At 51.6% G+C, this 22,674-nt stretch overlaps 2 protein-coding genes across 2 annotated transcripts; one reads left to right on the top strand and one right to left on the bottom strand.

The window, feature by feature from the left end:
• Nucleotides 1-8,893: 8,893 nt before the first annotated feature.
• Nucleotides 8,894-9,451, top strand: LOC135268637 (BLOC-1-related complex subunit 5-like). Its single transcript, XM_064361291.1, has one exon. The coding sequence runs from the start codon at nucleotides 8,925-8,927 to the stop codon at nucleotides 9,399-9,401; it is 477 nt and encodes a 158-aa protein (XP_064217361.1). The 5' UTR covers nucleotides 8,894-8,924; the 3' UTR covers nucleotides 9,402-9,451.
• Nucleotides 9,452-12,459: 3,008 nt separating this feature from the next.
• On the bottom strand, nucleotides 12,460-21,328 carry LOC135268648 (NUT family member 2G-like). The gene is made up of 8 exons (XM_064361315.1): nucleotides 21,313-21,328; nucleotides 18,256-18,949; nucleotides 16,313-16,441; nucleotides 15,243-15,331; nucleotides 14,488-14,777; nucleotides 13,915-14,031; nucleotides 13,101-13,556; nucleotides 12,460-12,729 (listed from the first exon to the last, which is right to left on the bottom strand). The coding sequence occupies exons 1-8, from the start codon at nucleotides 21,326-21,328 to the stop codon at nucleotides 12,460-12,462; spliced, it is 2,061 nt and encodes a 686-aa protein (XP_064217385.1).
• Nucleotides 21,329-22,674: the final 1,346 nt, after the last annotated feature.

Genomic DNA, 22,674 nt, shown 5'->3' with positions numbered 1-22,674 from the left:
ACTCCAGCCTGGGTGACAGAGCAAGACTCTGTCTCAAGAAAAACAAAGAAAAACAAAGAAGGTCTGTGTGACCTAAGGATTATTGTCCTTCGGAAAAAGCAAGTTTATTAATCTTGTGGGCAGCCTCCAGGAGGTCAGGACATAAAGTTAATCAGTTATTAGTGAGTTAGTGACTACCTCTACTGTGAGGAATCATGGAAGGAGGAAAGGACAAAGACAATGAAGTGAAACAAACATCTTACGATTTTTATAATATAAGCTCAGTTGTAGACGTTCTCAACTAAACAGTTGGATGTGGTGTGTCCAGATACTGCCGGCATGTTATTTCAAAAGATGGTCATTAACCCCTTACTCCCAGTCCCTCTCTGCTGAGTTATAGAAGTCAAACTCCACCCACTCCTGCAGTGTGTTCCCAGTGTATTTCTGAAAGCTTCCCAGATTGCTGTCAGGTTGAGGTCAGGAGTTCGAGACCAGCCTGGCCAACATGGTGAAACATGGTGTCATCATGTGACACTTTGTGCGTGTATGGATACCTTTAAAATTTTTGCTTAGAACAATAACTGGCTCATGGTAAGCTCTATATGACATTAACTATCATCATCACCAATGTTAACACATGGTTGCATCGGGTTCCTCCTATTCCTTGTTATAGCCTCCTTGGCATGAGCTCCACGTCTCTCCGGATGGCGCTTTTGCTAATGGGCAGTGGGCCTTGCTCTAGCTGATGTTATCACCATCCCCTGACCTGAAAGGGCAGGCACTACAGTCCTGCTTACCACTGCATCTCAAGTGGGGCATTTTCTCTTCCCTGCATTCCCCCCCAACAAAATGAAAGCCAGGGCTCAACTTTTGATAGGGCCTTATCGAGGCCCAGGAATAAATGAAGAGATGAACAACAGAGAAAGTGGCCTGTGTAGCTCTTTGTAGTGGTTCTGTTCCAACCCCAGGGACCCAGACTCTCCTTAGGGTCATTTTCAGCTGCCTACCCCTTGGGAATATCTGAGCAAGACTAAGACAGAGTGATAAGTTTCCTTGGTCAAGAAAGCAAGAAAGCTCCTGAGCCACAACTCTGACTCAAGTCTATGTAACAATTTACATTTCCAAGTCAAGGCTTTGCCTCCTGTTCTAAAAGAGCCAGATTTAATTAGTGGGGTCTTCCACACACTCTGCTAAGAATCTTTGTGAGTATTCTTGATTCATATTAGTGACCAAAGGGCACATTTTGGTGTTCTTAAAATAAATGTTTGCCTGGAAGGTGAAATCAATCTTCTTTTTAGAAGACAGAAAATTGCTTTTATTTTTATTTATTTATTTTTGAGTTGGAGTTTTGCTCTGTCACTCAGGCTGAAGTGCAGTGGCGCTATCTTGACTCACTGTAACCTCTGCCTCCTGAGTTATAGCAATTCTCCTGCCTCAGCCTCCCGAGTAGCTGGGATCACAGGCATGTGCGACCACACCCCGCTAATTGTTGTATTTTAAGCAGAGATGGGGTTTCAACATGTTGGCCGGGCTGGTCTTGAACTCCTGGCCTCAAGTGATCAGCCCGCGTCAGCCTCCCAAAGTGTTGGGATTACAGACGTGAGCCACTGCACCTGGCCAGAAAACTGCTTTTAAATGTAAGATTTTCTTGGCACTGTCTAACACCTTCTCTTGACATCCACTACAAGCTTTAGCCACTCAAAGTTCAAGCATAAGGACCATGTTAATACTTTGTATACTTCAGAGAGACAATCAATACTGCCTCCCTAATGCAGGTACGTCTCAAGGTTGGCCTTGTCATGCTGCAGTAACAAACATCTCCAAAATGTTAGTGGCCTAAACCATAAAGGTTTTTTTCTCACTTACATCACATGCCCAGCACAGATACTGTGCTGTGGCATTCTCTCAGAAGTTCAGGTGAGCCGAGCCACCATGAATTTCAGGCCACTACCCCATGGGTAATAAAGAACTCTAAGTCTTGCAACAATCAAATGTTCTGCCCTGAAGTGACACATGTCATTTCTGATCTCTACTTGACCAAAACTGTTCACATGGCCCCACTCAGGCACCTGGGGACCAGGAAGTACAATTTCCTCCTGAGTGCAGGAGAGATGACATATTTGGTGAACAACACCAGTGACCCAACATTCTGAGTAAATATTTGGTGACTGACTTTACTTTCTTCCTCTTCTTCTTCTTCTTCTTCTTCTTCTTTTTTTTGAGATAGAGTTTCTCTCTTGTTGTCCAGGCTGGAGTGCAATGGTGTGATCTTGGCTCACCGCAACCTCTGCCTCCCAGATTCAAGCAATTCTCCTGCCTCAGCCTCCCAAGTAGCTGGAATTACAGGCATGCTACCCGGCTAATTTTGTATTTTCAGTAGAGACAGGGTTTCTCCATGTTGGTCAGACTGATCTCGAACTCCTGACTTCAGGTGATTCACCTGCCTCAGCCTCCCAAAGTGCTGGGATTACAGGGGTGAGCCACTATGCCTGGCCTCTTTTTTATTTTGAAGAGACAGGGTCTTGCTCTGTTGCCCAAGCTGGACTGCAGTGGTGTTATCATAGTTCACTGTAACCTCCTACTCCTGACCCTTTCTGTCTCCCTCTAGCTTTGACAATACTCCAAAAACCTGAGCCTGGGGACTTACATGGCTCTTGGAGAATCTGGCTTGGCTCCCTTTCCGGGTCCTGCCTTGTGTCACACCTTTGCTCTCCCACATATTCATACTTCAGTATTCCAGATTCCCAGGCATTCCCTAGAGAGCCTCACAGTCACCTGTCCCTCCTCTCTTGGACTTTCAGCTCCAGAACCTTTTGGCACATAAAGAGAATTGTGTGGCAAAAATCACAACCCTGGGTAGAGTTAATTTCTTCTTTTGGTGAAAAAAAAAAAAAGATTTCATGAACAAAGAAGTTTTGCTGCAGGATAGTTTTAGCTACTTCCTACATTTCATCTGTTTAGCTTTAATGTCCTTGCTGTGCAGTATTATAACTATTGTGATTGTTCAGGCTACAGCTGCAGTAATATGAGTTATTACTCAGGTATTGTGAAGAAGAGCTGTACAAAGCTAGCTTCTTCCAAGTGAAAAGACCGTGTATTTTTAAAATTAGAAAGATACATTGTTTATAATGAAACCTTTAAAACATTTTGGTGTAGGCCAGGTGCAGTGGCTCATGCCTGTAATCCCAGCACTTTGGGAGGCTGAGATGGGTGGATTGCTTGAAGCAAAGGACTTCAAGACTAGCCTGGGTAAGATGACAAAACCATAGGTCTACAGAATGCAAAATAATCAGCTGGGTGTGGTGGTGCATGCCTGTAGTCCCAGCTACTCGGGAGGCTGAGATGGGATGATCACTTGTGCCCAGGAGGTTAAGGCTGCAGTGAGGATCACTTGTGCCTAGGAGGTTGAGGCTGCAGTGAGCCGTGATCTTGCCACTGCACTGCAGCCTGGATGATGGAGTGAGACCCAGTTTCAAGCCACCAGCACCAAAAAATTTGGTGTGTATTTAACGTATGTAAACTTTCCTATAATGAGATAATTTACTCTGAGGTAAAACAGATATGTTTATCCCAACATGGGTACAGTCTTGTTTTTAAGTCAGTCAGTTTTTTAGAGCCATCTCAAGAGATAAATACAGCTATAGAAATGTCTTTGCAACAGAAAAATGCAATGGAAAATAAACCAGACCACGCACAGCATGAAAAGCAAATGGAGTGATATATTGTAGGGCAGACAATTTTAGACACTTCTGTTAGGTCAGGCTGATTTTCTAGTCTAAGATCAAAATCCAAACATGCTAAGTCAATGTATGCGATTTCTATACAAAACATATGTGAATAATATTATCTTTTGCAGAGATTATGGGTAGGCCTTTTCTTGTAAATATAATTATCTGGGATTATGGTTCAATTCCTGGCACTGTCAGTGAGGTTTAGGAGTTTTCCAAGGACTGAAAGCTTTTGATTTTCATATGCTATAGCTCCATTTTGACAGAGAATGACAGTGTAAGAAGAAAACTGAGTCTTCCCCCTCACCTCCCACCAGATGCAACAGGCTCTTGTAACAGGATCAGCACAGAGGCTCCTTCCCAGAGAAAGCAAAATGATCAAAACAGGAGAAAAATGTTCTCAAGCTGTGACCAAAAATCGACTAGAATAGGCCCTTTACATATACATTTATTTCCATTCCACAAGGTGGCAGTAAATACATTCCTAAGGCCATCTGCTTGGGAAAAGAATGAAATGACAAAGTATTATTTAATCTCTGTGCTGGGGGGAGTTGATGCTGCTGAAACCAGAGGAAACACATTTAAAGATTGATTGAGCATGGCCCATGAGAATTTTCCTCTGTAAACCCCTTCCTTAACTCTCAGGAGGGAAATGACAATGGGACCTTGAGCTGGAGACCAAAGAATAGACTTTTTCTCTACTACAATCTTTAGGTTTTATTAAAATTAGATAATAAGCCAACCAACCTGTTGGCTTTCAAGGCTGAAAATACAATCAACTGAAAGATAAGTTGGACAAAAAGAAATTCAGAAGCAGTGCCCTATAGCAAGTGGCCAGAGAACGGCCCAATGACATTAGTATTAGTTTATTTAGATTTTTACCTAGAAAGATAAATTCATTGGTAATTCAGAGACAGCATATTAGAGTAGTTAGATTAGAACAGCTTCATATGTCAATCTTTTAGTTTCTGTATGCTATGATTTGAATGCCCCCTCCAAAATTCCTGTTGAAATGTAATCTCCAATATGGTAGTACTGAGAGGTGTGGCCTTTATGTGGTACCTGGATTTTATTGATGGATTAATGGATTCATGAGTTGTCATTAAAGTGGGACTGGTAGCTTAGTAAGAAGAGGAAGAGAGACATGAGCTAGCACACTCAGCCCCCTCACCATGTGATGCCCTGTGCAGCATCGGGCCTCTGCAGAGTCCCCACTGATGGGGGACTTCCAGGAGACAGGGAAATTCTGGGCAGGAGAGGATGGGTCCCCAGCCAGGGTCCCACACTCAAGCCAGAAAGCCTGAAACCACTGCCCAAAGTAAGAACTTATACCCCAGTTTTCCTGCTCAAATGTTGCCTTAAAGCCACCCATGGCTTACCCTGCCCCTTATCCTGTGCCTATAAAAACCCCAGAACTCAGCTGGCAGAGAGGAGAAACAGCTGGATGTTGGAGACTACAGTTGGACATTGGAGAGAAGTGATTTGATTTCTGAGGGACAGCTTGGCAGTGAAGAATTTAGCCAGAGACAGCTGGACTTCAGGGGAAGATGACCTTCCCTCCCCATCCCCCTTTCAGCTCCCCTTCCCGCTGAAAGCCACTTTCATCAGCAATAAAATCCCCCACACTTAGCATTCTTCAATTCATTTGTGTTATCCCATTTCTCCTGGATGCTGGACAAGAGCTTGGGTGCCATGAGTGTGGCTGCAAAAGGCTGTCGTGCTGACCCTTTGCCCTCGCTGGCAGAAGGCAGCCACCTCAAATGAAAAGGCAGAGGGTCCTGAGCTTTTAACATTTTAAGTTGCACACTGATGGCAAAGCTAAAAGAGCACTGTAACACTTCCTCTGGGTCTTCAGGGGTGGTGAGCGTCCCCCCACCAGACACAGCCGTGGGTTGGCACAGAGTTCACACACCTGTTGGTGCCCAAAAGCACTCACCCTGGCTCCTGCACCTTCTCACCTGTGTACTCCCTCCCTTGAGAGGTGGACTTTGCCCCTGCTGGTGCTGAAGTGGCCAGGTAGTTCTAGGGCCCACACACAGCACATGCCAGTTCCCACCTCGTTCTCTTGTGTGCGTGTGCATGGGAGGAGTTGAGAGCTGCAGGCTGAGTAAATGAGGCATTCCCTTTGTGAGTCCTGTGAAGGGGTCAGGGAACTATCCTGCTTCACCACCAGCAGGGAGGCTCTCTCCTGATGAGGCCCCTCAACCTTGGACTTCTCGGCCTTTAGAACTGTAAGAAATAAATTATTGTTCTTAAAAAGTTATCCAGTTTCAGTTATTTTGTTATAAGCAATAGAAAATAGACTGAGACCATTTATATAGCTTGGATAAGCAGAATCAGGGTCATGATTTCATAGCATTTTTTTTACTCTATTCATACTAGAACAAGAGGAACATGCAAGATTTAGGTTAGATACAAAGACGTTTCTAAATGTGGGAATTGAGTTCCTCTTCCGCAGGCCTAACCAAATTAGATTCTTTTGTATGAATTATTTAGGGCTCTCCTAATCGAATATCTGAGTCCACATCTCTCCTTGGAAGTGAGAGGATCAGGTACTTGGAAGCATATGTTGACCACTCACCACAAATGTCAGCAGACATTGATTGAGCTTTCACATTTCAATTTGGGTCCTGAAATTTGAGGATGAGAAAAACACATTGTCAGCCCTGAAGGCATGAAAGTCCCTTCTCCGTCTCCTTCTAAAAGTTACTTCGTAACCTGATTTGCGAGCTTTGTTTCCATATAAAATTTGAGAGTACCATTGATGAACTGAAGTTTTAGTTGTATCCCTGAATAGGCATTAAGCTGTGTAGCTAGTGCCTTGCTAAGATCTTTTCAGCCCCGTTGCTTGCCTGGTAAAATAAGAGTTTCCACTAATTTTCCTTGACAGGGACTACAGAGTAGGGTTTATTTTCTGATCATAGGATGATCCATAGCTAATAGATAGCACTCTCTTGGGAGAAATCAAGAACATATATTCTGTTATTTAACATAATATGCTATACATTATTTAATATAATTATATTCTTTGAGAATCTTCTTTCTTGTTTTTTTTTTTTTTTTCTTTTTTTGAGACAGGGTCTCGCTCTGTCGCCCAGGCTCGAGTGCAGTGGCACAATCTTGTTTCACTGCAGCCTCCACTTCTGGGTTCAAGTGACTCTCCCACCTCAGCCACCCAGGAATCTGGGATTACAGGAGTACACCACCACACCCAGCTAATTTTTTTTTTTTTTACCTTTGATTATATAATTTTTATTATTTTGTTTATGGTGATGGTTTCACAAATATCTATAAGTTTCAAAATTTGTCAAGCTGTATAACTTAAACATGTGCTGCTTACTGCATATCAACTATATTTCAACAAAGCTGTTTTTTTTAAAAGTAATCGGGCTTCAAATAACAACCTTTTCTCTACTGTCCTTCCACATCTGACATGGAAGTATTCAATTAAATGAGTATTTATTGACCCTACTATGTTCCAGATCCTGCACTTGGCATTAATACAAAGAAGAATAAGTGAGCTTCTAGAAAGCTTATTTTTAAAAATAAATTTATATGTAGATCAAATGACAAGCACTGTTAAATCCCTTTTCTGGTTCCACTTTGTCTCTGTCCTTGCTTTTTCTTACGCTATATAATTATATTTTCTGTGTTCGTGGATTCTTTTTGAATTATCTCTGAAGCAAGATGAGATATAAATAAATATAAATAATTATTCAAATGGCTAAGACATGAGAGTTGTCTTCAATAAATTTGCAGCAAAGAATAGTCTGGCTTTCTCTTCAGGTACTTTGCATCCTGAATAGACATTCATGTGTCTGGCGTGATGAGGTATAATCCAACCTTCTCCCAGTTTCATTTACCCTGCTTTCATCATTACAGAGCAATCCCTGAAGTGTTGTCATGCTTTTCAGGCTCCAGGTCCCGTTTGAGTACTGGCTTCACTTTGACTGTAGAAGATTTAGTTGAAGCAGTATTCAAAAGTGTACAACTTGTCAAGCTACCTTTCTGATATCTAGAAGCCCGAAAATAATAGGTTGGTAGAGTGATTCCTTTTGGAGGTTCTGGGAGAGACCTATTCCATGCCTCTCTCCTAGCTTCTGGTGACTGTCATCCCTTGGCTTGAAGACACACCAGTTTAATTTCTGCCTCCGTCTTCTCACAGCTTCTCATTTTTTTGGGGGGGGGGCGGTTTGTGAGGATCCGGGCGAGGCAGAGGGAACTGGTTTTTTTTTCTCAGGACCTCTGGGGACCACAGAGGCTGAGAAGGAGCTTAGGAGATAGGTTCGAGCTTGGGAGGACCTGGGCATCTCCAGGCTCTAAGGAGAGTCAGGGCTCACCCCCTCGGGCACTGCGGCCTCACGAGGTCATGCCAGGGGACCGAAGGGCCGGGACCGACTCTGAGAAAATGTGGACTGGAGATTCCCGGGATTCCAGGGTGAGGGAGTTGGGGCTCCAGGGAGTCCGAAGCGCTAGACTGAGAAGGAGCTGGGACCTGGGGCTACGATAAATCGACTCCTCTGGTATGTGAAAAAGGGCCAGGGTCCAGCTGAGGGCAGCACGAGTCTGAAAGAGTTCGGGCTCCCTAGCGGGTCGGAGGGTCTGACGAACGCCCCGGGCCTGCGGGCCGCACCTGAAGAGCACCAGCGGCTACGCAGACTGCGGCCGCGGGAAGCAGATCTGCTGCTGACTCCCTAGGCCGATTTCTTGGCGGCGGCCGAGTCTATCCCGCAGGTGGTTCAAGCCCAAGGTGGCGCCGCAACTGGTGGTTGCCTGGGCGGCGGTCGGGTAAATCTTGGAGGATCCCAGGTCCCAGGAAACCTTGAGAAGATCTATTCTGAAGAATTGCATCTAGGGCCGGGCGCGGTGGCTCAAGCCTGTAATCCCAGCACTTTGGGAGGCCGAGGCGGGTGGATCACGAGGTCAAAAGATCGAGACCATCCTGGTCAACATGGTGAAACCCCGTCTCTACTAATACAAAAAATTAGCTGGGCATGGTGGCGCATGCCTGTAATCCCAGCTACTCAGGAGGCTGAGGCAGGAGAATTGCCTGAACCCAGGAGGCGGAGGTTGCGGTGAGCCGAGATCGCGCCATTGCACTCCAGCTTGGGTAACGAGTGAAACTCCGTCTCAAGAAAAAAAAAAAAAAAAAAAAAAAAAAAGAATTGCATCTTAGTTTTCATAGTGACTCCTTCACCAGCCAAGCATAGAGCCAAGATGGATGATATTGTGGTTGTAGCTCAGGGCTCCCAGGCCTCACGGAATGTCAGCAACGATCCCGATGTCACTACCAAGTTGCAAGAGATTCCAACCTTCCGGCCCCTTTTGAAAGGGCTATTGAGTGGCCAGACTTCCCCAACGAATGCCAAATTGGAGAAACTGGACTCTCAGCAGGTGTTGCAGCTCTGCCTCCGATATCAAGATCTCCTGCATCAGTGTGCAGAGGCCGTCGCTTTTGACCAGAATGCTTTGGTTAAACGAATCAAAGAGATGGATCTGTCTGTAGAAACCCTGTTCAGCTTCATGCAGGAGCGCCAGAAAAGATATGCCAAGTACGCTGAGCAGATCCAGAAAGTGAACGAGATCTCCGCCATCCTCCGCCGCATACAGATGGGCATCGACCAGACCGTGCCCCTCTGGACAGGCTCAATAGCATGCTCCCTGAGGGCGAGCGGCTGGAGCCCTTCGGCATGAAGCCTGACTGCAAGCTTAGGCTGTAGCTGCTTGGGGCTGGGAGCCTGCGACACCTGAACCTTGAGGATGTTTGGAGCCAAAGTCATATCATCTGACCAGGGCTGGAGGATAGCGCGAGGCTCTGATACTCCCTGAAGTGGGTGCAAAGGAGTCCGGCTGGCATGAAAATCTGACTTTGCCCAATTCTTTTCCTTGATGCAATTTCCCTGTGTGAAAGGAACCAAACCAAGTATCAAGGATTAAAAAAAAAAAAACCTCCCACCTCAGACACCCAGGCATCTGGGATTACAGGAGTACACCACCACACCCAGTTAATTTTTGTATTTTTAGTAGAGACGGAGTTTCACCGTGTTGGCCAGGCTGGTTGTGAACTCCTGACCTCAGGTGATTCACCTGCCTCGGCCTCCCAAAGTGCTAGAATTACAGGAGTGAACCACCATGCCCAACCAGGGGTTTCTTTTTGAGGTGATAAAAATGTTCTAAAGTTTATCGAGGTGATGCTTGCAAATTCTGTAAGTAGACTTAATGCAGTGATGGCTGCAAATTCTATAAATAAATTTAATGTGGTGATGGTTGCAAATTCTATGTAAAACACAAATTGTACAATTTCAGTGAGTGAAAGCATGCTATGTGAATGTCTTAATAAAGCTTTTATTTTAAAAATGAGCAAAGGGTAGAATGTTGACATGGCCCACATCTACGTGGTGGGTATATTGGTTTCTATCATATTTTTTCTGTGTGGTTTCTATTATATTTTTCTATGTGAACTGGGTGCATGAGCAGGGAGGCCAAGCCCACCGAGAGCCTCAGCACACCCCCGGCACCTGCTGTGAGCGAGCTGCCTGGCTTCCCTGAGCATGGATGTGATGACGTCATGGGTGTTTAGATTCCCTTTCACTGTGTTCCACAGCACCCCTGGTTCACGTGTGATACGCTGCACTTGGAGTGGAGGTGTGCTGACCGTCGTAAAGGGCTGAGCCTTTCTTCATTCTTTCCCATGGCTCTGATGCAGTTTCCAGATACCAGTTAGGAAGGAAGTTCCTGAGATGATGGACGTTGTGCTAGTCACATAGGGCTGCTAGGATAAAGTGTCATAGACTTGGGGGATGGGCGGGACATGTATTAAGAAAATAAATGTATTTGTCACAGTCTGGGGTCTGGAAGTCCAAGGTTAGAGTGCCAGTGTGCTGAGGTTCTGGTGAGGGCTCTCTTCCTGGCTTGCAGACGGTTGCCTTCTGACTGTGTCCTCCTGTCAGGGAGAGAGAGCTCTGGGGTCTCTGCTTCTTACGAGGGCCCTAATCCCAACATTAAGGCCCCACTGTCATGGTCTCTCTAACCCTGAAGAACTCCCAAAGGCCCCATCTTCAAATACCATCACCTATCCTGGATTAGGGCTTCAACACAGGAATTGGCAGGAGTGGGGAAATGAACATTCAGTCTATCAGGGCCCCCCAGTCAGCCCCACTGTCCCCGTTTAGGGGCAGATTGTAGGGCAGAGGCGGGACACAGAGGTGGAGGAAGCACAGGTTCTTCCTCCTGGGAATGGTTCAGCCAAAACAAGGACAGGGACATGGGGCAGACAACAGCCAGTGGGGTAACCAGCAGGAGTCCCGAGATGTCACTAAGCCGAGGTGTCACTTTCATCGTTAGGTGAGGAAGTTGGCTGAGCACCCACACACACCAGAGTACACACCACGTTCCCTTCAAACATGGCTCACTTACCATTCCTCAACCCTGCAAAGGGGAGGTGCTACCTTGTCTCCTGAGGATGACCCTGAAGGTAGAGGAATCACGGGAGCTGCGCACATCACCCACCAGTGACTCTTCACTCCCCACATTTTCCCCAATGGGCTGATGTGTGCTGAGCTGGGGAAGCCCTGCCAAGATAAACTCTTCTTCCCAAAGGCCACAGAGGGCCGGCCTCTGACACTGCCCACATGGAGCAGAAGGGATGGGGCAGAGGGGCATCTGTCCAGGTGACTGGTGTGTTCTGGGGGAGGATGGGGCCGGAGAGGACCCAAACATGGCTCCTTTTTCACTCGGCAGAGGGGCCAGACCGCTGTGTACCAGATGGCTGTGCCCCACCAGCCTCTGCTGCTGGGCCAGCCCCTGGCACCATGACCACAGCTCTGCATACAGGCAGTGCTGGGACCAGTGCTCTGGCAGTCACCATGGTCCTGAGCCAACAAGGGCCCTGGGGAGGAACTGGAACTCAGACGGTGAAGAAGGCGTTGGCCAGGAGGGAACCGGGGCAGGTGCCCGGTCCGGTCTGTGCTGGGATCTGAGATTCTGAGAGGTGAGTTAGGGGTAAGGGGGTAGAGGTTGGCCACATGGGGTGAGGGGAGTTCAGCAGAGATGAGGACGACGGGACAATGTGGGAAAGAGCAGAGCGTCCTCCCCAGCCTCAGTCCCTCTCCCGATGCAGTCCTCAACTCACTCTTAGACTCCGGAAGTCTCCCTTCAGCGAACGCCTAGCCTCTGACTCCCAGAGCACTTCCCAGACAGCCAGTGCCACATCCCAGGCAGCCCCTGCTCTGCCCTTGGGGTCTGTGCCTGGCAGAGGGGCGGCTGACCCTCGGCCCCTCTCGGCCTTGTTCCCAGCTCTTCCTGGCCCTGGGACCAGCAGACACACCCACCCGGCGCCTGGCAGGCTGGCCATGCTTGTGCCCATTGGTGATGGTGGGTTGGGAGGGAACTGTTTCAGATACCAATGTGAATCTGCGTCTGCAGCAATTCCACACAAGAGTTCAGTCACCATATGGGAAGGGAATCATAGCTGTGGGGGGGCTCCATGCAGGACCCCGAGGGCCCCTGAGGCCAGTCCCTGTGGCCACAGCAAGGAGCACCTGCTTCTGCCAGTTGGACAGGACTCTTTCCTGCCCAGAAACCGGCAGAGGGACTTCCCCCGCTCCCCACCCACCGTCATATCCCAAACACACCCGTGTGGCTGGACGCCTCAACATCTCCCCTCAGCCCAGGGCCCGAGCTCTTCCTGATGAGGGTTAAGCAGGAGTGGCCGCCTCTCCCTGTGTCCATGTTGCAGGCAGCTGCCTTCTCCTCAGGTCCCACTGGGCAGAACAAGAGCCAGCCAGCTCTCTCCATCCCAGGATTTTCCAGGGATGCTGATAACTAAAGCAGGCGGGGGCTTGTGTGTGGGTGGTGGAGGGATCAGGGCTTCCTCAGCATCCGTCAGTCCCTGGAGCATCTGAAGGGGCAGCTTACATCTGGAGGAACGAGTGGGGCTGGCCCCCGTGGGTCCCCCAGTGCCTGGCGTCTCCCGGTCCCTCTGTACTCCTTCACAGACCCCCCTCCACTGAGCAGCACAGCCCTGAGGACAGAGGCAGCAGCCCCGAGAGCATTTCCAACAACACTATATTTATTTATATTTACACAGGAGGCCCCCAAGATGTTGCTCCACACCTCCTTGCTCTCCCTTTCTCTCCCTCCCCTCCCTCCCCCACCCTCCAAAGCTAATGCCCAGCAAGATCAGCACTGGGGGAGAAGTCTTTGCTTTGGGTCACCTGGTGCCATGAGGGTCCGAGAGTTGAGAGCCCCACCCTTGAGGATTGGCACCAGAGAGCCTGCCCTGTCCCTCTAGTGGCTACAGTGTTGCTTTTTGTTCCCCTTAGAGGGCAAGGGGTCACCCTTTCTCTTTTGGGACTGTGAGGGACCACACATCCCCCAAGCCAGGGATTGTACCCCAGAGACTCTGAGCGGGGCAGCCCTCAGCCTGATGGAATCTAGTCTCTCCAGAAGGACCACAGGGTTTATGGACCTGGCCATCCCAGTGCATGCTCTGCCTCGTCCCTGAGGGTCCTGGGAAGCCCTCTGGGGGGTGGGTCTGTGGTCCTGGGGAGGAGAGTCTGGCCGGGCAGCCCTCAGCCTGCTGGTATCCAGTCTCTCCAAAAGGACAAAAGGGTTTATGGACCTGCTTATGCCAGTGCATGCACTGCCTCGTCCCTGAGGGTCCCGGTCAGTTGTCTGGGGTGGGCAGATTTCCATGCCCCTCCCTTGTTGGGGGCCAGAGACATCTCTCTCTGCTTCTTGGCCCGCTGCAGACTCAGAAGACATTGAGTCCAGCTGGGCGGTGTCATGACTAGGGGCTGCCCTTGCACGCTGTTCCTCCTTCAGGGATAGGCAGCGCTTCTCTGCTACCTGTGGGAGGAAAGGGGCACTTACTGGCACTGCCCTAAGTGTGAGCAGGGCCCAGGGCGGTGGAGACCAGGGCACTTGGGTGGCAGGCAGGGAAGCCTGAGGCAGCTGGGCTTCGTGTCAAAGACAGAGGGTGTGGCTCTGCCGGGCATCCCGCTGGGTCTCACTGCAGTTTGCATCCTGACTCCCCTCCCTGGCTCCTCTCCATCCTGCTCCATCTGAACCTGCACCTCCCCACCTCGGAGTGGCTCCTCAAGAAGCCGGGCGTCCCCGCAGGGTGGGGTAGGCAATCAGGTGGGGCTTGTGTGCCGGGTCCCTCCTGCCCCCAGGGTACCTGGGTTCCTCTCCTTCCCTGCTCTACCTGGGCAAGGGTGAGTCCTTCCTCCTGCTCCAGCTCCTGGCTTAGGGCCAATAAATCCATCTGTGGATCTGGGGAAAGCAGTTCTTCCAGGAATCGGGGGTGAATGACGGCCTCCACCTGGAAACAGAAGGAAGACGGCGTGAGCTTCCCGGGCAGGGAGTAACCTGGAGCCAGGGACACCTGGAGGAGATGCAGAAAGCAGGGAGTGCCCCGTCCCCACCCTTCTGGAGCTGTCTCATATCACGGCAACCACAGCTACACACACAGACCGCAGACCTGGTAACATACACACAATCCACACGCAGACACACAAGCAGACCCACAGATGACACAGGAAAATACTCAGACACAAGTAACATACACACACTACATTCACAGCCACATAGACACACAGTAGCAAATCACAGACACAAACACACAGACACACACAATCACATACACAGACACTCAAAGCCATGGAAACACACACATCCACCCCCTGCAGAGTAGCTAAGGAACAGAGCTTAATTCCAAGGACCTGTGAGTGCCCCCCGCCCAGAATCCTGCAGACCCCAGCACTTCAGGCCAGCCCACCTTGGTGACAAAGTCTTCCTGGGAGCACAGATCGTCAATTTGGCTCAGGAAGTCGGGGTCTGAAAGCATCCCGTCCTCTTCCTGCTCCACTTCGCCCGCTTCCCTTTGTCCCGTGAGCTGCCCCGTGGCCCCAACGGGAGGCCTCAGCAGGTCTTCCATGATGTCTATATACTCCTGCACCACTTCAGGGGGGATCTCCTCGGGGGCCTCGGTCTCCACTGGCTCCTGGGGCCTGGGTGGTGGCAGGCAGGCAGGCGGGGCCTTGAGGCCAGCCTTGCTGGGGAGGTACACTGAGGCAGGGAGGGAGGAGGATGGTGAGGGCTGCTCCTCCTGCCTGCACCACACAGGGGAGGGCAGGGCTCAGGGACGTGAATTCGGACCCAGCTGGGTCAGGACCACCTGAACCACAGTGCCCCCAGAGGAGACGCCGCAGGAGGGGCACATGTGAGACAGCATCGTTTTGGAGGAAGTTTGGAACCACCGATAAGCTGAGTACTCTACCCGCTCATCCCTGCTTCCTGGGCAGATTGTATGTTGAGTTTTGGAAAGAGGAAGGGAGAGAGTAGCTAGGAAACGTGACCAGGTGAATACCCACTTCATGACCACGGGCCGCCCAGCCCCCCGGCTCCCCTGAGCTGTCTTGTTGGAAGGAACAAATCCCTCTCTTGAAGGGAGGCATGGGGTGTGGGGAGAGTGGCCTCCCTTGGCCCCTCTGGTCTTTTCCGTGGCTCCTGTGGGAATGTGGGAAGCCGTACCTGGCTGCTTGACCACCTCAGAGGCTGATGGTCCTTGAGGTTCAAGCCTCGACTTCTGAATCTCCTCCTCAGCCTCAAACTCCAGGAACCTGGGGTGAAGAAGGTGCAGGCCATGCTGAGAGGGTCCAGTCCCCCTGCCCCCAGGACCAGGCAGCAGCCGATGGCAGGGATGGGAAGGAGTGCCTCAGGTGGGTTGTTCAGGCCCTCCCTGGGGCCCATCCCCCCCATCCAGGAGGGAGCTGCTCCCAGAGTTCTGGGCTCACCCTCCCTCACCCGGCCCTTGCAGAGCCCATGGCATCAACAGGGCTTCCCGACTCAGGTCAGGGCCATGAGGCCGTGGAGGGCACCAGGGGAACCCTTCCTCCAGGCTTCAGCTGGCGAGGGGTGGGGTTTATGGCAGAAGGTGTCAGGAATGTTGCCCAGATGCAGGAGTCCTGAGGTTGGGACTGTGGGTCCTGGAAGGATAACCCAGGAAGATGAGGCCTGGGAGAACCCTGCTCAGGAGGAAGGAAAAGCTGGTCCCAGAAGACAGGGCCCCTTTCCCCCGAGGCTGCTGTCTTTCTGTCTTAACAGAGGGGACTTTGAGGAGGAAAGGCAGGCAGGCCAGAGATGGGTCTCGTGGTGTCCTGGACGCAGGTCTCCCCTGACCCAGCGCAGGTTTCTCCAATCCTGGCCAGGCTGGGAAGGGTGAAAACTGACTTCTGGCCACTGCTGTGAGGAGAGTGCACCCCGCTCTGTCTATAGTCGCCAGCGCCCCTTCTCCCCATCCCCACAGCTGGCGGTGATCTCCTTTGGACTGTGACGCTGGCTGCTCCATCCATGACCCCCAGTGTCAGGCAGGGGTTGGCCCCAGGCCAGGCAGGGCGTGGCTTCCCACCAGGGCAGGATACAGACCCCAGAGCACCCTAGAAGGGAGGAGCAGCTTCCTGAGGGAGCCAGAGGCCCAGGAAGGCCTGTGTTTGTCCACACCCTCCTCATGCTCCACACTGAGAAGCCACCATGGCCACCGGGCCTCTGTCACCCTCTCTCACCCTGCCATGCGGGCTCTGCCCTGCACCCCAGACACTCACTTTCCCGCTATCTCATAATAGATCATCCGGTCAAAGTTGCTCGTGTGCTGCCATTCCTGCACGGCCCACCACAGTCCTTCCTCCAGGGTCATGCTGGGATTCCGCTGGGCCAGGGACCGGAGAACTGGGCTGTAAGGCGATGCAGTCAGTCCCAGTCCACAAGCCCACCCTCCATCCCCAGCCCACCTGGTCCCAACACCCGGCCCCTGTCCTCCCCACATGTGTCCTGCCATGTGTCCCTGTCCTGTTCTCCCCAAAGTGGGCTCCTCAGCCTCTAGGACACGCCCCCAAGATCAAACATCAACACAAGCCACCGGGTGGCCTCTCCAACTGCCCCTTGAGTCCTCAGTGTTGACAAGTGAACTCAGTACTATGGGTGGAACGTGTGTGTCCCCAGCATTCCTGTGCTGAAGCCCTCAGCCCCGGTGTGTCAGTTCTTGGAGTCAATCGGGGTTAGAGCAGGTCATGTGGGTGGGTTCCTGTCATGGCATCTGAGTCCTGATAAGGGCAGGAGGAGACACCAGGGCTCTCCTTCTCAGCCTGGGACTTCCGGCCTCTGGAGCTGGGATACATGAATGTGTCCTGATAAAGCACCCGGTCTATAGGATTTGTTATGGCAGAGCCCGAGCTGACTGAGACAGTGCACACAAAGAATGACCGGGGAGCGAGGGTTAACTATGCAGGTTCCAGGGCCCCAGGACTGAGCATTTAACCAGCTTCCTGGGGACTCTGAGCAAGGCAGCCCCTGGGGACTCAGAGTCCTGGAGAGGAGCGGAAATCAGAACCAAAGCAGAGCAGCGTCCAAGCCCACTGCATGCGGAGCCTGTGAGCCTGGGGTGGCTCCATTCTGAGAATCAGGGTCCCCAGTGCACCGGGACTCAGCTCCAAGAGGGAAGGCAACCAGTTCCAGGATGCAGGGGCGGCAAGATTTTTGGGAGCAAAGATGGGGCCTCCTTACACCTACACACTGGGCAGGGGACTTGCCTAGGGGAGTGATCAGTATATTGCATGGTAGATGTGCTCAAGCTCCCGTGGAGTATGGGTTTGCTCATCAGCGGGGGATACAGCGTCACAGAGGCACTGCAGGATGGAGAGAGGCAGGACTGGGACTGAATCGACAAACTCTCCCAGATGCTGGCATTGCTGCCTCAGTCACCACAGTCCACGGCCCTGGGCTGCTGGGCTCGTGGTGCACTCAGAGCCATCACCAGAGCCCGTGGCTTTGGGGAGCGCTGTCCTGGACGGCCTAGTTCTGATAATGATAGCAATAGGGACAGTAATCATAACTGCTATCATGTAATGTGTCACAGCATGTGCCGGGCACTGTGCTGCGTGCGTCATATGTGAGCTCAAGTCACCTCTTCACCATCCTCTGAATGAAGCATCATCGTCCCTTTTTCTAGGAGGGATCGAGGGTGAAGCTGCAAATACCTGCCCAGCACTGACCCTAGTGTGGGGTCCAAGACCATCCCCTGTGCAGGCTCCACCACCGCTGTGCCAGTGGGACCTCGGCAGAACAGTGGGCATGTGCTAGGTTCCTGCAGCTCCCACCCCAGCCCCATGTGATGTGCCGTTGGCCTTCACCACCCAGGTCAAGGGGAGGCACTGGGGTGCACTCAAAGACCTAAACCCAACCCGTGGCTCATGTTGGACCGGGAACCCTCTGTGACCTGGGTGTTCTGTAAACATTGTCATGAAAATGATTGAAAGTAAGGATTGGCTGGACTCACAGGACAGTGAGGGGCAGGTGAGATGAGGCCCCTGAGAGTCTGTCCTGAGAGGCAGCCAGATTAATGTTGCTGAAAATGTGCCCTTCCATAGCTCAACCCATCACCTTCAACACCACCCTGCAAGCTCCCCTGAACAGAGTGACCTCCCTTCCATCCAGCAGCCTCTTTACGGGTGAGCTGCAGGACGAGCTCTGGTGCCCCGAGGACACTCACATGAAGAAGCAGGAAAGCGCCTCAGTGTCGGGACTCTGGGGAAGGTGCCTCCGGGCCAGGGGCTTGTAGTGCTGCCAGAGTCGGAAGTTCTCATATGCGCTCTTGATGTTGCAGGAGTCATCCGGGGGGGCCTTGGCCTGGGAGGGAGCCAGGCTGCCCTCTCCATGAGCCCCTTGTGGCCATGGCCCAGCGTTCCCTGGAGGCATCATGGGGGCTGGCTGGGGAGCCGGTGGTGCTGGAGGAGGAGGGCCCTGGGGCCAGCCTCCCTCGCAGGCCTGGGTGCCCCCAAAGACCTGGGCAGCCATAGCGGGCACCACAGGGGCAGCTGCCAGGGGTCGGGGAGGTGGACATGCGACACCCTCGCAGAGGGTGCCTGGAGCCTGCCAGACGAGGGGGGCCTGACTTAGGAGCAAGGTCTGTGCCTGAGGAGCCTTCACAGGCCCCACTTCTGTCCTCATCGGGGCAAGGACGTTGGAAGCCCCAGCCCAATTCGGGCCTCGGCCATCCTGTCCTGCCACCACAGGGGTCCTGGGGAAGGCAGACAGCACCGGAGGGCCATCTGGAGGAACCACTGCAGTCACGAGGGGCGGCCCGTGTGCTGGGCCGGGAGCAGGTGTGGCGAAGGGCAGAGCCGTGAACACTGGCATGGAGGTGCCAGGATTCTCGGTCACACCCGGTTCCAGCCTTGGGCAAGCTGTGGAGACAAAGGAAAGAGGTGAATGAGCTGGGGTCTGCAGGTCCGCTGTAGTCACTGAGAATCAGAGGGGTGTCCCAACAGCTGAGGGCCTGTGACAGGGAAACTGCAGCTTGCAAGTGTCCCTGTGTGTGCATCGGATGCTCTGTGACTCCATAGGAGGGTCGCTTCACTAGAGAGCCTGGCCCTGGCTCCTCTAGACTCCCTGACCCCTGTCTGCCAAGAAGCAACAGCCAAGACTTCGCTGCCTCTGATGGTCTCCCTCGGGCATCCCTGGCAGACCTTGCCAGCCTTACAGGCATCTCCCAAGCCATGGGTCAGGGATGAATCTCTCGCCGGCTTGGAGGCCCTCAGCATGCTCAGCAGCAGGTGAGGGGCCTCCCCCAGGGCAGTGCTCCACACTCAGAAGGCCTACAGGAAGCCAGAAGCTTCCTAATACTATGGCCCCATCTCCTCTTCAGTCTTCCTTTTCCTGAAGCTCTTGTAAAGCCCTTTCTTTCCTAACTCAACACAACAAAAGAAAGCCACTGGATGGACTGGGCGTGGTGGGTCATGCCTGTAATCCCAGCACTTTGGGAGGTCAAGGCGGGTGGATCACCCGACTTCAGGAGTTCAAGACCAGCTTGGTCAACATGGTGAAACCATGTCTCTACTAAAATACAAAACTCAGCTGAGTGTGGTGGCGCACGCCTGTAATCCCAGCTACTCAGGAGGCTGAGGCAGGAGTATTGCTTGAACCAGAAGGCAAAGACAGCAGTGAGCCAAGATTGCACCAGTGCATTCTAGCCTGAGTGAAAGAGGAAGAATCTGTCTCAAAAAAGAAACAGTGAAAGAAAACCACTGGATGGAAATCTGTCCCAAGCCAGCACGCTGTGAACCCTGAAGATAACCCGTACGCGTCACGCCCAGCCTGCAAGTGATTGTCCTGGCACCATGCACAGCAAGTGCTACACACGGGTCAGATTCGGCCCACCCTTTCCTCAGTGGTCGGTGGTCCTGGCTGCCACTCAGGAAGCTCTGTTCCCAGGGAGCGGATCTGAGAAGCAGTGGTGGCGTTCCCTGAGATACTGTCATTGTGCAGCCAGCAACAGCGGCACACGATTAGGGCACAGCCAGCAAGCGGTGAGCAGTGGGGCTGTCAGGGGAGGTGTCCAGGGATTTTCACAGCTGCTGGTCGTGTTACAATAGGTCATGGGACAATGAGCCCACCTCTGGTCCTTTTCCTTTGAGCTCCCAATAACTGAATATAGTGACCAACCAAGAACCAGAGGTTCTTGGGCCATGGGCCAGGTGGGCAACGTTGTCTGGAGCTCATCCCTGTTCACTAGGACCTCATGCAGTCTCCAGTCAAGGGGGATAAAGGATACAGCACATGCACCTCATCAGTCAGGACACACATCCTAACTTGAATAATAATAATAATAATAATAGGACCGTCTTCCTATTTGTGTGTTACCCTCCTTCGTCTACTGAACAGGAAACCAGTCTTTCCAGATCCTTCCACTGAGAACCAACAAGAGTCCACACCTGTCCCCATTCATGAGGTAGTAGACATGGAATAGAAGCAAATCCTTCATCTCCATAGTAACACAAAGTGCAGAGGACAGGCCATGAGCTAGCAGATAAGAGGAAGTGGGTCTGAAGACCTGAGCTTCCACAAAATGACAAACAATTCAGAACAACCTGGGAAGCCCAGGCCGTGTTGCCTGAACTTCCCCAACTCCCCCCATCCCTGTTAAATCAGAGCCAACAGCCACCTGAACTGATGGAGAAGCCACCTCCGGGGAGGGAGCTGAGAGGCTGCGGCAGTTACAGTATCGCCCAGCCTCACCCACCCAGAGGCTGTCACTGCGTGCTCTGTCACAGACAACACACCCAACAGTTTTCTGGCTGAGACCACTTCTCACTCCTCCTCCCTAAGATCCAGAAAACTCCAGTCCAAATCCCTCTGAACACTATGGAAGGGCACCTTCCAGGAGCCTGAACACACAACACAGGGCTCAGGCTTGCCAGCCATCCTCCGTGGGCCACAAGCACAACACCATCCCACCACTCCCTACAAACACACGGTGACGTGACCTGTCCCCCTCTAGAAAGAATCAATACATCCACTGCATCCTTTCCCCTATATGGTGTATTCCCCAAGGCATCTTGGTCCACCTCTAAGGAGCCGGTCTCCCTATCCACAGACTCAGGGTGCCATGGGGCCTCCCCAGGTGTGATGTCTTCGAGGACATCCAGTGTTCCCTCCCTCCTCAACATCAGCCCTATCAACTGTCCCCTGGGGCAGTGTGAAATTTGAATTCCCAAGGATTTGAAACATGGCAGAGACTTGGATAATGCCCCTGTCCCTACAGACTCACCTCCATTTGAAGCCATCCCCTCAGGCTGGGTGCCTATCACCACTGTCTGGCAGTTTCCACAGTGAGAAATGTCAAGGACAGGACCCAGAGAGTGACCTGCCTCAACAGATTCTCCTGAGTTCAGGAAGATCAGTTAAAATCTGAAAGTAAGGAAGTTTAGAACCCAGGGCCCCAGACATTCTGCAGAGGGGGAGGGGCGCTGCAGCAGGTACTGGTAGCGGTGAGGGACATTCTGTGAAGGGCTCCAGCCAATAGGCAAGAGCTGAGGTTCATTTCCAGCTGCAGGGCAGCAGCGCAGACGGCATGAGCCTCTTCAGGCAACTTTTAAATTGTCCTTCTGACTCACAGCACAAAGCTTCAACCTGATGTCCCCTTCACTTCCATTCTTTATCAACAGACCTACTTTTGTGCCCCTCAACCCATGCTCCTTCCCACTTGGGCTCTTTCCCACTCTTGATGAATTTCAACAGGGGCTGCACTTCCTAAACACAATTTAGGACACTTCCTAAGAACCCCTGTGTTTGTCAGACGATCCACGTCTGGATCCTGTGCCTGGTTCAGAGGATCCAGGCTATTAGGTGGCTGTGTGCTCATCATTGTTATGGAAGCTGTCCTTGTGCCCCCAGGTCGTGTATGTTGCTGGAATCTGTCCACACCAGCAGGCCAGCCTTACTTCCCATCTCCTTTGCTGGAAAGCCTCAGTCCGGGAAAGAGTGGCTATGAGGCCAGAAAGTCTTTCATTTTGTTTTCCAGCATATTGTGCTGGTATCAAATGTTTATTTTTTATCTTTTAAATGATTTTAACTTAACCAAGCAACACTTTTGCATGGTTCCAAGTTCAAATTGTGCACAACGGAATAGGCAGTGACCAGTCTTCCGCCCCTCTTTCCCTGTCCACAACATTTTCTTTCCTGGAGCAAACGGGTGTTTGCTCCAGGAAAAGATGAGAATGGTGTTTTGAGAGATGAGAATCTTGGCCAGTGATTTTAGAAGAAAATGCACACAAAGGAAAAATGAGGTTTGCAATTGAAGGTACATGTGTTCTTCAAGATGAAGACATTAATTGAATTGGTTGGATGACCGTGCAGTGGTCAGAGAAGTCCTTTGGCAACTGACAGAACAACATCTGGAGATCAGGAGCTGGGTTTTGTTTGAAGAAACTTCTCTACAGGAGTCATGAGCAGAGGCAAACGAGTGTGGGAGAAAGGAGGGGACTCTCAGGGAAGAGTACAAAAGGAGAAAAGAAAAGAGTGTCATTGGTGAGGAAGAAAATGGAACACCGCTTCTGCTTCTTCCCTCTACCTCCTTCCCTTTCTTCCTGTGGATGGACAACCCCAGCCCACTGAGGGTGGGAGCTGAGTT

The sequence above is a fragment of the Aotus nancymaae genome, unplaced genomic scaffold (genome assembly GCF_030222135.1).
Source record: "Aotus nancymaae isolate 86718 unplaced genomic scaffold, 86718_ANA_hifiasm-v0.15.2.pri h1tg000041l, whole genome shotgun sequence".
Taxonomy (NCBI): Eukaryota; Metazoa; Chordata; class Mammalia; order Primates; family Aotidae; genus Aotus; species Aotus nancymaae.
The sequence above is the reverse complement of the archived record's forward strand: the minus strand, read 5'-3'. Positions and strand labels throughout refer to the sequence as shown.

What these genes read in the sequence shown, in the direction of transcription:
- LOC135268648 (XM_064361315.1), bottom strand. An exon ending in GCGCTTTCCTGCTTCTTCAT is followed by an intron (nt 16,442 to 18,255) that starts GTGAGTGTCCTC and finishes ATCGCCTTACAG; the next exon opens with CCCAGTTCTCCGGTCCCTGG. An exon ending in AGGAAGACTTTGTCACCAAG is followed by an intron (nt 14,032 to 14,487) that starts GTGGGCTGGCCT and finishes TTCTGTTTCCAG; the next exon opens with GTGGAGGCCGTCATTCACCC.
- LOC135268637 (XM_064361291.1), top strand. Translation starts at nt 8,925, where the DNA reads ATGGATGATATTGTGGTTGTAGCTCAGGGCTCCCAGGCCTCACGGAAT.